Raw genomic sequence first — 14,089 nt, 5'->3', positions numbered from 1 at the left:
TGCAGATCTTTCAGAGGGGAGAACAAGGGGACAGAGTCTATGTATTAACCTCCCTCTTGTGAGCTCCAAAGAATAGGCAGAAAGCCCCTTATTTTTAACTCCACCTACCTTATATAGGGACCCCAGAATCCTTTATCCAATTAGGAGGATCAACCCTTAAAGTGTTTGTTACTCCAACAAAATAATAATAGTAATAATAATAACATTTCATATTCCATATATCTGTCTGTTGTAACATGTACTTGTGTTAAGAAGTATCCTGTTCTCATTGTATTGCTCCCTTTCTGTGAAATTCCCGGTGATCCTGCCATTTCCCTTGCTTCCCTATTTCAAACTGAGAGAGCATTTCCATCCCTGCTTGGTCAGTTTTCTGTCTGTGCTGGGACCTCAGCCTGCCTGTCCTTCAATGGACAAGACTTGTGCTGACATGCCCCCCTGCACAGCCTGCCAGCCCTCCAATGGCCAAGAACTGCACTGACACACCTCCCTGCACAGCTGTTCACTGGGAAGATCAGTTTCTCTGCCTGTTGTGACACACCCCCTTCCAGTCTCCACCCCACCTCTGTAAGCCCCTTATGCAGCTGAGAACAGAGGTCATGTGATCACTTAATAAAAAAATTATAAAGACTTTTTTTATTATCTATACACAAATGATGTGTCTTGTATTTCCATTTTAAACTGAATGGGTTGTTTTAACAGGTAAGGGTTCACATGTACTTTAAGGGGAATGCCACCTGCCTACAGGCTTCCCTGAAGAAATGAGTTTTCATTCATTTCAAAAAGGTGGGAAAAATTAGTAGATAGCAGGGCAGATTGGGATGGGGAGTTCCAGAGGACAGGAGAGGCCCTGGGGAAGTTCTGGAGGTGAGCATGGGGGGGGAAGGTGATGAGGGAACTGGAGAGCAGGAGGTCTGGGTTGAAAGCAGGGTTAACCATTGTGTAATGTTCTGTACCATGGTTCAGCCTATGATATTATTGGTCTACTTTTGTTGATTTTAACCTCTTCACGCCGGCCGCACGCAATTGTGTGGCCTCCCGGCATCTGGGCCTTGACGTAGAGCAGCCACACTTTTGCGTGCAATTAAGAAAAACATATGTGCTGAGAGCACTTTGCCCTGCGTGCTCCCAGCACACATATCCGGTAGTCACGGAAAGGTCCCAATCTCCTCTTTCGATCGGGACATTTCCCGATTATGTGACCACCATGACATGACCTTAAAACCACGCCCTGCCTCCTGGCTTCTGAAACCCTTAAAGGGCCGGGAGGCACCAGCACAAAGGGGTTAATCTAATGATGTAAAATAAAGGCAAATTTAATTTTTTTATCATATTTTACAATTTTTGTTCCCTTAAAGTCCCCATTGGAGGAACGCAGAAGGTCATGGGGGGTTTTGGGTGACATTCACTTGTGTGCCGACTTCAGCTTGAACTACTGAGCTCTGTAAGGAACAGATTTTCTACAAAAGCATTAAGGGATTTGTAAAACAGAATGACCTTTCATAAAGTGGTATTTACGTCAAAATTGACTTAAAATGCATAAAAATGTTTGAAAATGGACGTGTGTTGCCTTCCATTGACGTGCATTGATTCACATTTTTATACATGTTAAGTTGCTACGCTTTTGTAGATTATTTCCTCTGACATCATATTCCTTTTCCTGTTCGGCATTACAATAAACTGTACACATGTAACATTCTAATGCACCGCACGTGACACCAGCGCTGTTTGGTATGTGTCCATGCGGGGACCCGTGCTCTTCCAGTGCAGTAAAAGGCAGGTCAGTGCGGTATATATGAAGAGAGTCCTACCTGTGTAGGTGCCTTGTAAATGGCCAGAAGTGGCAGCGTTCAGTAGATGACAACATCAGCTCAAGCCGATGAAGCACATGGGCAGTACTCTGCATTCACAGAAGAGCGTGCCATGAACGCAGAGCATGCCATGCTGTGATGGTGACTCCATGTGTGGGATTGATGCCATTGTGACCGGGCCATTCAAATGGCCAAAAAACATGAACCTGGAAGGAAGTCCAGGTAAAGATGGAAGCACCGGGAGTGGTGACAGCATAGCACTGGAGGGTTCCGTTTGATAGGCAAGTCTGTCATAATGTGGAGAAATGAATCTGGTGACTGCACATCCGATAACATCACCTCTATGGAATTTTCATCCAAATACACTCCACATACATAATAACAGGGGGAAACAGCAGACCGTCCGACGCGTTTCATGCTGACATCAACGCCTAATTATAGCTTATGCATTAACCCCTCACCTACAGGGCACTTCTACCCCCTTCCTGCCTACAGGGCACTTCTACCCCCTTCCTGCCTACAGGGCACTTCTACCCCCTTCCTGCCTACAGGGCACTTTTACCCCCTTCCTGCCTACAGGACACTTCTACCCCCTTCCTGCCTACAGGGCACTTCTACCCCCTTCCTGCCTACAGGGCACTTCTACCCCCTTCCTGCCTACAGGGCACTTTTACCCCCTTCCTGCCTACAGGACACTTCTACCCCCTTCCTGCCTACAGGGCACTTTTACCCCCTTCCTGCCTACAGGACACTTCTACCCCCTTCCTGCCTACAGGGCACTTCTACCCCCTTCCTGCCTACAGGACGCTTCTACCCCCTTCCTGCCTACAGGACGCTTCTACCCCCTTCCTGCCTACAGGACGCTTCTACCCCCTTCCTGCCTACAGGACGCTTCTACCCCCTTCCTGCCTACAGAACGCTTCTACCCCCTTCCTGCCTACAGGACGCTTCTACCCCCTTCCTGCCTACAGGACACTTCTACCCCCTTCCTGCCTACAGGGCACTTCTACCCCCTTCCTGCCTACAGGACACTTCTATCCCCTTCCTGCCTACAGGACACTTCTACCCCCTTCCTGCCTACAGGGTACTTCTACCCCCTTCCTGCCTACAGGGCACTTCTACCCCCTTCCTGCCTACAGGGCACTTCTACCCCCTTCCTGCCTACCGGGCACTTCTACCCCCTTCCTGCCTACAGGACACTTCTACCCCCTTCCTGCCTACAGGACACTTCTACCCCCTTCCTGCCTACAGGGCACTTCTACCCCCTTCCTGCCTACAGGACACTTCTACCCCCTTCCTGCCTACAGGACACTTCTACCCCCTTCCTGCCTACAGGGCACTTCTACCCCCTTCCTGCCTACAGGACACTTCTACCCCCTTCCTGCCTACAGGACACTTCTACCCCCTTCCTGCCTACAGGACACTTCTACCCCCTTCCTGCCTACAGGGCACTTCTACCCCCTTCCTGCCTACAGGGCACTTCTACCCCCTTCCTGCCTACCGGGCACTTCTACCCCCTTCCTGCCTACAGGACACTTCTACCCCCTTCCTGCCTACAGGGCACTTCTACCCCCTTCCTGCCTACAGGACACTTCTACCCCCTTCCTGCCTACAGGGCACTTCTACCCCCTTCCTGCCTACAGGACACTTCTACCCCCTTCCTGCCTACAGGGCACTTTTACCCCCTTCCAGTCCAGGCCAATTTTCAGCTTTCAGTGCTGTCACACTTTGAATGACATACGCGGTCATGCAACACTGTACCCAAACATAATTTATGTCATTTTTTTAAACTGAACTTTCTTTTGGTGGTATTTACGTTAATCGCCACTGGGTTTCTTTATTTTTTGCTAAACAAACTAAAAATGAATGAAAATTTTGAAAAAAAAAGTTTTTCTAGGTTTCTGTTATAAAATTTTGTAAATAAGTAATTTTTCTCCTTCACTGATGTGCGCTAATGAGGCTGCAGTGATGGGCACTGATAGATGGCACTAATGAGGAGTCACTGGTAGGTGGCTCTAATGTGCATTGACAGGCATCACTGATGGACATTGACAGGCATTACTGATGGGCATTGACAGGCATCACTGATGGGCACTGACAGGCATCACTGATGGGCACTGACAGGCATTACTGATGGGCACTGACAGGCATTACTGATGGGCACTGACAGGCAGCACTCATATATGGCACTGATAGGTGGCCCTGACTGGCACTGATTGGACCTGTTAGGCGGCACTGACGGGCACTGATAGGCGGCACTGATGGGCACTCCCCCCCTTCCTGGCCAGGCCATTTTTTGCGACAATGCGCTGCGTTACTTTAACTGACAATTGTGCGGTCATGCAACGCTGCACCCACATGAAATTTACGTCCTTTCCCCCCACAAATAGAGCTTTCTTTTAGCGGTGCGTTTTTAATCTTTTGCGCTATAAACAAAAAAAGACTGACAATTTTGAAAAAGAAAAATATTTTTTACTTTTTGCTATAAAACATCCAGTAAAAAAATTTAAAATATCTAATGTTGTCATAAATTTAGGCCAAGATATATTCTGCTACATGTCTTTGCTAAAAAAAAAACCCAATACATGTAAATTAATTTACATGAAAATTATAGCGTCTACAAGTGACAGTGTATATATTCTGGAATTTTTATTTTTATTTTTTTTTTTTTATACTAGCGATCAGCGACTTTTAGCGGGACTGCGGCGGGTATTCTGACACTGGGGGGAACTGACTAACTGCCACTGGCATCCCAAGGACACAGGGCTAATAAAAAGCACTGACACTGTACTAATAGCACTGGGCAGGAAGGGGTTAACATCTGTGGCCATCAAAGGGTTAACTGTGTGCTCTTTTACTGTGTGTGTTTTACTAGGGAAACAGGCTGCTGTGTATTTTTCTGCTGCACATGTTACTGCTGCTGTTTACACACAGGTCTCACCCGTCACTTTTTCTCAGTGATCACTGGGTGCCGGCGGGGAATCTCCAGCCGGGACCTGGTGATCAACATCTGTAGCCGCCAATGGTACAACAGGTAGGGCGGCAGCACGTGGCCCCTACCTGTAAATGCAAATCACGTGTGTGTGTGTATATATATGTGTGTGTGTGTGTGTGTGTGTGTGTGATTTTGCACAGTCCTGCCGCCCTGTAGCAGTACTTCTGCTATAGGGCAGCTGGGAAGCCATTAAATGTTATTAACATAAAATAATTTTAAAAGTAGATACATTTAAAAATTGGCATTAAATAATTTCAGATTTCTTTTCACCTTACTAAAGAACCATTTAGTTATTTATTCTCTTTGTTACTTGGTCATAAAATGAGTGACATAAGATATAACCCATGAAATGATTCCTTGTAGATGAATATCTCAGCCTGGAGGGATTACAATGTGTCCTTTGCTGTGGATGAATCTCTCCAGTTTCCACCCAATGTGACTGAATATAAAATCCCCCTCCAGTATGGAACCAACTACACCATCACCCTCCGAGGATTCACAACATCTGCAGCTGGGGTTGCAACTGAGAGTATTGAGACTGATATTGGAGGTGAGTACACCGGCAGACATGGCAATTGGAAACTATTGGGTAGAACAGTCATCACTCATAGGTTTGAAGCAGAGAGATGTTTGATTTCATGTCACAATGCAAGTTTGTGCACCAAGCTGCTATAGAGACTTGATGATCAGCTATAGCAGCCTTTATCTACCAGGGTTTTCTGGAAATGTGGGGTTTCTCCAGAGGTTGTTAGGGGTTCCATGAGCTTTACCTAGGTGACCTGAAAAATGTTGGTGCATGGATAGTTCCAGCTCCAACACCCCTTGGCAGATCTTTTTAGCTTTCTGTACTGGTGGCATTGTGACCACTAATGTAAGGAGCATTCTTACCCATAAACAAAAATATAAAGAGAATCCTTCCCATTGACCACAAATTGAAGAGACATTATTTCCACTGGTCACCAATGTAAGGGAGATTATTCTCACTGACCCCAATGTAAGGGACATTCTCCCCACTGACCTCCAATGTAAGGGACATTCTTCCCACTGACCACCAATGTAAGGGACATTCTTCCCACTGACCCCCAATGTAAGGGACATTCTTCCCACTGACCACCAATGTAAGGGACATTCTTCCCACTGACCACCAATGTAAGGGACATTCTTCCCACTGACCACCAATGTAAGGGACATTCTTCCCACTGACCCCCAATGTAAGGGACATTCTTCCCACTGACCCCCAATGTAAGGGACATTCTTCCCACTGACTCCCAATGTAAGGGACATTCTTCTCACTGACCCCAATGTAAGGGACATTCTTCCCACTGACCACCAATGTAAGGGACATTCTTCCCACTGACCCCCAATGTAAGGGACATTCTTCCCACTGACCCCCAATGTAAGGGACATTCTTCTCACTGACCACCAATGTAAGGGACATTCTTCCCACTGACCACCAATGTAAGGGACATTCTTCCCACTGATCACCAATGTAAGGAGCATTCTTCCCACTGACCTCCAATGTAAGGGACATTCTTCCCACTGACCCCCAATGTAAGGAGCATTCTTCCCACTGACCTCCAATGTAAGGGGCATTCTTCCCACTGACCCCCAATGTAAGGGACATTCTTCCCACTGACCACCAATGTAAGGGACATTCTTCCCACTGACCACCAATGTAAAGAGCATTCTTCCCACTGACCCCCAATGTAAGGGACATTCTTCCCACTGACCCCCAATGTAAGGGACATTCTTCCCACTGACCCCCAATGTAAGGGACATTCTTCCCACTGACCCCCAATGTAAGGGACATTCTTCCCACTGACCTCCAATGTAAGGGACATTCTTCCCACTGATCACCAATGTAAGGGACATTCTTCCCACTGACCCCCAATGTAAGGGACATTCTTCCCACTGACCCCCAATGTAAGGGACATTCTTCCCACTGACCCCCAATGTAAGGGACATTCTTCCCACTGATCACCAATGTAAGGGACATTCTTCCCACTGATCACCAATGTAAGGGACATTCTTCCCACTGACCCCCAATGTAAGGGACATTCTTCCCACTGACCCCCAATGTAAGGGACATTCTTCCCACTGACCTCCAATGTAAGGGACATTCTTCCCACTGATCACCAATGTAAGGGACATTCTTCCCACTGACCCCCAATGTAAGGGACATTCTTCCCACTGACCCCCAATGTAAGGGACATTCTTCCCAATTTATCTTTATTAAAAGTCTTGCAATCAATAAACATAAAATAATATACAGAATATATATAAATAATTATATACATATTTACACAAAAACAAATATAAATATAGCAAAATCTGCTGTCAGACAAAAGCAAACCTCTCAGAAATGAACATGTCATTACTGGGGAAATAAATCGTACCACCACTCGCATCACTACACCAGACATCAAACCTGAGAGGTCAAGAAACAACCCTGCCCCCATTATGCATGCAGCCCTTCTTCAAAAAGAATATCTTAATAACCAACAAAAACTAAGGGAGTGAAAAGAACAGCATAAGAAAATAGCCCCTCCCCCAGAGATGGACAGTTCACCAAAGGCAGGTCTGATATTCCTCCACACCTTTATCAGACCACCCAAGGCTCCCTGCCCTTCTCAAGACCCTGAATCATCCCAACCTCACCCAGAATATTGTGAACCCACACCTCAACAGGGAGGACTTTCTTCTGCAGGGTAATCTGATACCGTGCATTCCATGTGAAGTAACGAACAACTATCCAAATGAAATTCCCAGCGAGCTGGGAATGCCCCGTACACCCACTTTGCATAACTCATGTGATAGAGAAAGAGGATGCCCAGAACCCTCCCCACTCTTTTATACACCTCTTATGTTAGAGGGACACTAGAGCAGAAAGTGGTCCCTAGACTCCACTTTACCAACACACTCTGCTCTAGGACAATCCTGATCATCCACAGGGTGGTGCTTCAGGTTCCCTCTCACATAGAGCCTTCCATGGAAAGCGAGCCAGGCTTGATCTCTAAACTTCAAAGGGGTTCTCTCCTAATTAATTAAATGCAACTCCTCCCTCTTTATGGACCCTGGGCAATCCTTTAATGCCAGAGACACACTGAAAGCAGAAGCCAAAATCCTCTCTTCCAGAAGCTTCCTGGGAAGGGACCTCCGCTGCCCCTTCCACTGCTGATATATTTTCAGACACGGGGTATCATAAGCCGGGAGCTTGCCATGTCTGACTCTTAGACTTTTCACTGGCCCGCCATCTTCCCAGCAATGCAGAAAAGGCTTAAATCAAGATTGAAAAATACCCACTCCTCCCGGCGGGGTCTCTGCTAACATATTACCAAGACTGTATTTTAAAAAAGAGCAAATAAAAGAAAACCATTGAGTTGACCATTCCTAGGCCACCCTTTGGCCTGAACAGGTAGGGTCAGGTGTGGCACCTTCCTCAACTCAGAAGCCGAAAAAGCAGAGTTCTCTTTTAGAAAAACCTATCTATGCTACTCTGACTATTCCCTCTCTGAAATGTGAAACCTGTGCTGCCAGGGCAGTGCTTACGATGCACATCAACCAGGCCTGCTTGTCTAACCATATCTGTAAGGGATTTCCCGCAAGAAGAATCACGATCGGGAACACGCATGCGCGAAACAGATCCCGCAGGAGAATTGCCAGTTGTGCGCAGGCACGCAGGAATGCGAGATCGCACACATGCACGTACACGTGCACACGCACAGCAAAGATTGGCGCCAGCTATTTAAGGAGGGCCTCTGCTCAGGTTCAGTGCGGACTGGTGTTCAGCTCCCCGAGTCCTGCTTGCTTCTGTACGATTCCTTTGTTGCTGACCCGGCTTGTTCCTGACCCAACTCCGATTACTCTCCTGCTCCCGGTTCCTGACTTCGGCTCTGCTCCTGACTTTGGCTTTTCCTTCTGATTCTGTACTGCACTGCCCGACTGTTGATGACCCCGACTATCCTATGACTCTGCTCCAGTCCTGTGTCCTTGTTACCCACCTGGCTCTGCTGCACATTGGGCAATCCACATAACCTGTTCTGTCTATTATTACGGTGCCTAAATCAGAAGATACTCTGCCTAGCAAGGTCATCATCTGCAAGAGCCGCAAGCAACAACTACTGGTGCTCTTGTCCCCCTGACTCCCTCTGTTCAAACCTCAGCGGGGTCAGGGCCAGTGACACAAGTGAGGCCGACCTCGTCAATTCAGTCTCCCATCAGGTACATGATAATATGAAAAACACTATCATAACCCAGCCTGTCTAAGGAGCCTTTCCTGTCTTTGGGCCTAATTATGGTGTTAAAGTCATCTCCGAAGGCAACCTACTGGGATGTAAAAATGAAGCGCTTGACCTTTCTGAGGAGGCATTTTCTGTCTCATTTTGCCAGTGGTCCATAGATATTGATGGGGCCCAGGTCCTGCACCCTAATGGAGATGTACAGGACTATGCATCTCCCCATTTCTACCTCAATTACTAGCCAGTACGTTACCATATTGGTTTTAGAAAGCTCCGCAACTCTGCTGCAGGGCTCAGCTGCAAGAGAACAAAAAGGAGGGACTACTCCTTTTTTGCTAGATGAACATTGGCCAAAGCATTAAGCCAGATCTCTTGCAAAAATAAAATCTCAGCATAAAACTTGCTGAGCAAAAATAAGGCAATATCATGTGCTCTTGCATATTTAATGCTGGTGACATTAATGGTTGCCACCTTTAATGAAGCTGGATATACCATCAGGATGATTGGGGTAGTCATTTCTTAACCTTTACCATACCCTCATCACCCAAAACAGCTTGTGATTAAGGTGCAGCATGGTGTGGTGGGCAGAGAACAAACCAAGTCCAAGTTAGACAATAAAGTTATATTGAAGTAAGGTTCAAAACAACTTATTCAGACCCAGCTGGTAAGCACACCCTCCAGACCCACTTACAAACTGTGACAGCAGTCTAAAGACTTGAAGATACCAATAATGTCTGCAACGAGGAGTAGAATGGGGCCTTTCCAGCCTTCACCCAAAGGGGAGGCTTCCTAGAAAGAGGACATAGTCCCTTCACTGACACTATTAAGATGTAGGAAAAGGTTCCTGAGGAGTAATGTCCCTGCCAGACAGGGAACCTGCCCCTGCACTAGCTACTGGCATAAAGTGAATCAAACCAGAGGGCCAAAGTCTTAAATAGACTTTGCCTGATGCACAATGGCCACTGGAGTCACATGGGGAAACAGCATGCAATTGGACAACGCTATGCTCGTGACTGCAGGAAGTAATAGAGGAACCAAGTTTCTCACAATTTTCTTCCCCTTTTGGCAGGTACAGTCTATGCTCCTCACTGCAGGTGGTGCTTGACTGAAATAGCAATGCCAAAGAGCTCTCTTCAGAATTTGTGGCTCTCCTTCATCCATAGGTGACAAAGACAAATAAGACACCATCTCATCACCTGATAAAACTGAAAATGTATTGTCAATAGGAACTCCTCTGGGTCTGTTTCTGAAGAAAAAAGGACCACTGTACTCATCCTGCTGTTATTCTTTTTCTTCCTCCTAATTCTCTCCCACCCCTCATCAGCTGAAACACCTTCAACAGAGGATGAGACATGGGATATGGACACCCCACCTTCAAGCCCATTGACCCCATCTTTATCCAGCACCTCTACACTCTCCTGGCCATATTTGCGCTGTTGAAGGGGAAGGACTGGCGGTGGAGTAGGCTGAGAGGGAAGATTTGCTAAACCACTCCTCTCAGCAGCTTCCGCTAGTCTGAAGGATCTATGCACAGTAGAATTAAGTACCACCACAGGAGGGACAGATTCAGGGACCACATTACTAGAGGAAACATGATCTGACACAACAGAAGGGGCAACAACAGTTTCCTCCCTAACTTCAGCTGTCTCATCCTCTTTATCAAGCCTTTACAGCTCGGTCTCCAATCATGGCAGGTTATGTAGTGCCTTTAGGCACTGACTATATGGATGACCCAGCTGGTGGCACAAATTGGACCAAATCTAGGTGCATTCTTTGGGCAAATGGCCAAAATCCTGGCACAGTAAGCATTTTTTTTAACAGAGCAGGATGATGCAAAGTGGCCTTTAACTGCAGACTTATTACAAAACTTAGGCTGACCCACATACAAAAATGGTCAGCCTTTCCTTCTCCGGAAAGGCTGAAGAGGGCAGGTGTTGAACCATATTGACCAGTACCCACATTTTCAGCAACACTGGCCGCACCCTTGTCCATATGCCATGTTATCAAGGACCTTCTGCAGTGGGGTGAGGACCTCACCATATCGATGTAGCCATACTACCAAATTAGTCTCTGGAATTGATTCATTATGAACCAGGATTGTCACCAATTTTATCAAGGCTGCCATGAATACCGTTGGCATCAAACTACCAAGACCCTTGCACCTCCTATATCTCAACCAAAAAAAAGAGACCTTAAGGTTGCACAAATGATAAATCGTACTCAAAACTGCCAACTGGGCAAATGAAAGAAAAATTATCAGAGGCTTTAAAACCCCCAAAATAGAAGCATAGCTTTCAACATTCCTCCCTTCTGAAGAGCCATCTGTGCGTTTTGAACCATCTGATACAATTTTTACAGATAACCCTTGTACAGATTGGAGATTGGTTTGTATTACTGATTAATCCTTTTTCTCCTGAGTAGGGAGAGAATTATCACATTTGGTAATGTCAGCATCATTAATGCCAATCATCACCCCCCCACCATCAACAAATCCAGTGCTTATCAGTATTGTCATTCTCATTACTTGCTGGCACACTCTTAGTTCCTGCTGTCTTCACAAAAGTGTCCATACTCACTGCTGCACTGACAGGAGTTTCAGTTCCAACTGGTATTTTTTCCCCCACCAGTACATAGCTCTAAGCTGAGGAAAGTGAATTCTCTTCTGACACAGCAACTGCAACAGGCGAATTGGTACTGATACAAGAAACTTCCATGGCTGCTTCCACTCCGCATGCTGCTCTCTATCAATCCCCTTCTCCACAAGAATCAATCACCTCTGGAACATAGGTGAGCTAGGTGTAGCAGGGTATTTGCAGCTGGTGGCCATCTTGTCTGTCTGGGGCACTGCTGGTAACAGCAGAAGCAGAAGCAAGAAAAAACATGTCTGGGGTGCTTAGAACAGGTCCACCCCCATTCCATTGATGGTCCAGAGACACCTTTTGTCAAGGGTTTTCCTTGTCTGTCCACGTAAGGTTCCTCCATAACAGAAAGTCCAACAGGTGGTCATTTGCACAACTTCTCCTCCTGCTCATCAGTAACATCCACCAAAGCTGGTGGGGCAGACATGTTGGAAGAAAGCAGTTTGGTGTAACAGGATTTCTCCACCAGTACTGGCTTTGCTGGTCTTTACTTCCTCTGCCCATCCTCAAGAACTTCTGAAGGATCATCAGAAAAAGTGAATCTGTAACTCACATGGTCTACACTATGCACCCATACTGTTCATACCATACGTACACACTGTCTACCCACATGGTCCACACTTTCCACACTATATAACCACACTGTCCTCCCATATGGTCCACACTGTGCACCCAAATTGTCGACACTGTACACCCACACTGTCTATGCTATGTACCCATATAGTCTACACTGTGCACCCACACGGTCTATGCCATACACCTATATAGTCTACACTGTGCACCCACACTGTCCACACCATACACCCACACTGTCCTCCAATATGGTCGACACTGTATACCCAAATTGTTGACACTGTGCACCCACACTGTCTATGCTATGTACCCATATAGTCTACACTGCACCCACACGGTCTATGCCATACACCCATATAGTCTACACTGTGCACCCACACTGTCCACACCATACACCCACACTGTCCTCCCATATGGTCAACACTGCGCACCCAAATTGTCGACACTGTGCACCCACACTGTCTATGCCATGTACCCATATAGTCTACACTGTGCACCCACGCTGTCCACACCATACACCCACATTGTCCTCCCATATGGTCAACACTGTGCACCCAAATTGTCGACACTGTGCACCCACACTGTCTATGCCATGTACCCATATAGTCTACACTGTGCACCCACCCTGTCCACGCCATATGTCCACACTATGCCCCCTTACTGTCCACACCTTACACCCACACAGACACTCACAGACTTGTGTATAATAAAGGGGCGTCAGGGGAGTGCTCTTCACTCTGGGCACTGGCTGATCTTGTCCCAGCACTAAATACAGGGATGTAAAAGGAGATATCTCATATTCAGTGAATCAAATTGTTTATATCATTTACAATTAAATTTAGTAAAAGTATGTGAAATAAGCCATTACTCAAAGTTTGATACAAGTCTAAATTAATTCTACAGTTTGCAGTATCCATATCATCCCTGGTCAGACCACCTTTACTGGCAAACAGCAATCAGTTCTGTTTCCTGATCAGATCTCTGAATCTTCCATTCCAGATCCTCCTCTTCACATGGAGAAGACAATACGTGATGTCACTTTACAGCTCCACCCGGTTCTCAGTTTGAATGGGCCAATCAGGTAAGAAACTACTTACAATTGCTCAGCATGTAAAAGAACATTGATCACAACGACCGGCCACACACTGATGTCAGCTTTTTCATAAAATTTTATTGTTCTGGATGTGAACACTGGAAGCCCAGTTTGGGACTTCCACTACTGATGTGTTTCACGATACAGACAAGCTTAGCTACAGAGCCCATCTTTAAGATGGAACATGTAAGAGTGTAAATTCAAAACTGGTATGAAAAGTACCACATCCTATTAATTACAATCACAAAATACTAAACCATTTGGGCTTTTAAGGCACCAGGTATCAAATAATAACAGCCATATATCAACATACTAATTTTTATTTTTACACAATAAAAAAGATTGTACATAAAACACATTAAAAAGGAAAAGATTCTGAATCATTCATATAGGTGTGCCCAAAACAAATATCCAACCCTCCATAAGCGTATTACAATTGTAATCAAGATAGCCAAATGCTCTGTCCAAAAAAGGACTGTGTGCAGTACTAGAAATGAATACACAAACTCTATACAAATTACAACATCTGGCTAGATGGATTGTAAGCATGCTGCAGCCATGGCAAAGTTTAAACCCCATTGGTGCTGTCTTATGGAACACAACCTATTCAAGTGAATGGGGCTGCACTGCAATCTTCCATAATGCACAAGGTTGTTGCATGATGATGCTGGCTTTTCTGGGTTAAAGGTGACCTTCCAGCTGCCAGTCGACCACCCTCTGTAGGTGGTGGAAAGGGCTACCAC

General features: G+C 46.0%; 1 protein-coding gene across 2 annotated transcripts in view; it reads left to right on the top strand.

Moving 5' to 3' along the window:
* Positions 1–14,089, top strand: part of LOC149449727 (complement factor H-like) — a 169,447-nt gene that overhangs the window by 141,402 nt on the left and 13,956 nt on the right. For both annotated transcript variants that reach the window (XM_089692804.1, XM_089692805.1), the window contains exons 16-17: positions 5,167–5,353; positions 13,253–13,334. In XM_089692804.1, the coding sequence (XP_089548930.1) occupies positions 5,167–5,353; positions 13,253–13,334 (269 nt within the window). The remainder of the gene's footprint in view (positions 1–5,166; positions 5,354–13,252; positions 13,335–14,089) is intronic.

This window comes from Staurois parvus, unplaced genomic scaffold (genome assembly GCF_062004578.1).
Source record: "Staurois parvus isolate SC_StPar_1 unplaced genomic scaffold, SC_StPar_1.0 ptg000605l, whole genome shotgun sequence".
Classification (NCBI taxonomy): domain Eukaryota; kingdom Metazoa; phylum Chordata; class Amphibia; order Anura; family Ranidae; genus Staurois; species Staurois parvus.
The sequence above is the reverse complement of the archived record's forward strand: the minus strand, read 5'-3'. Positions and strand labels throughout refer to the sequence as shown.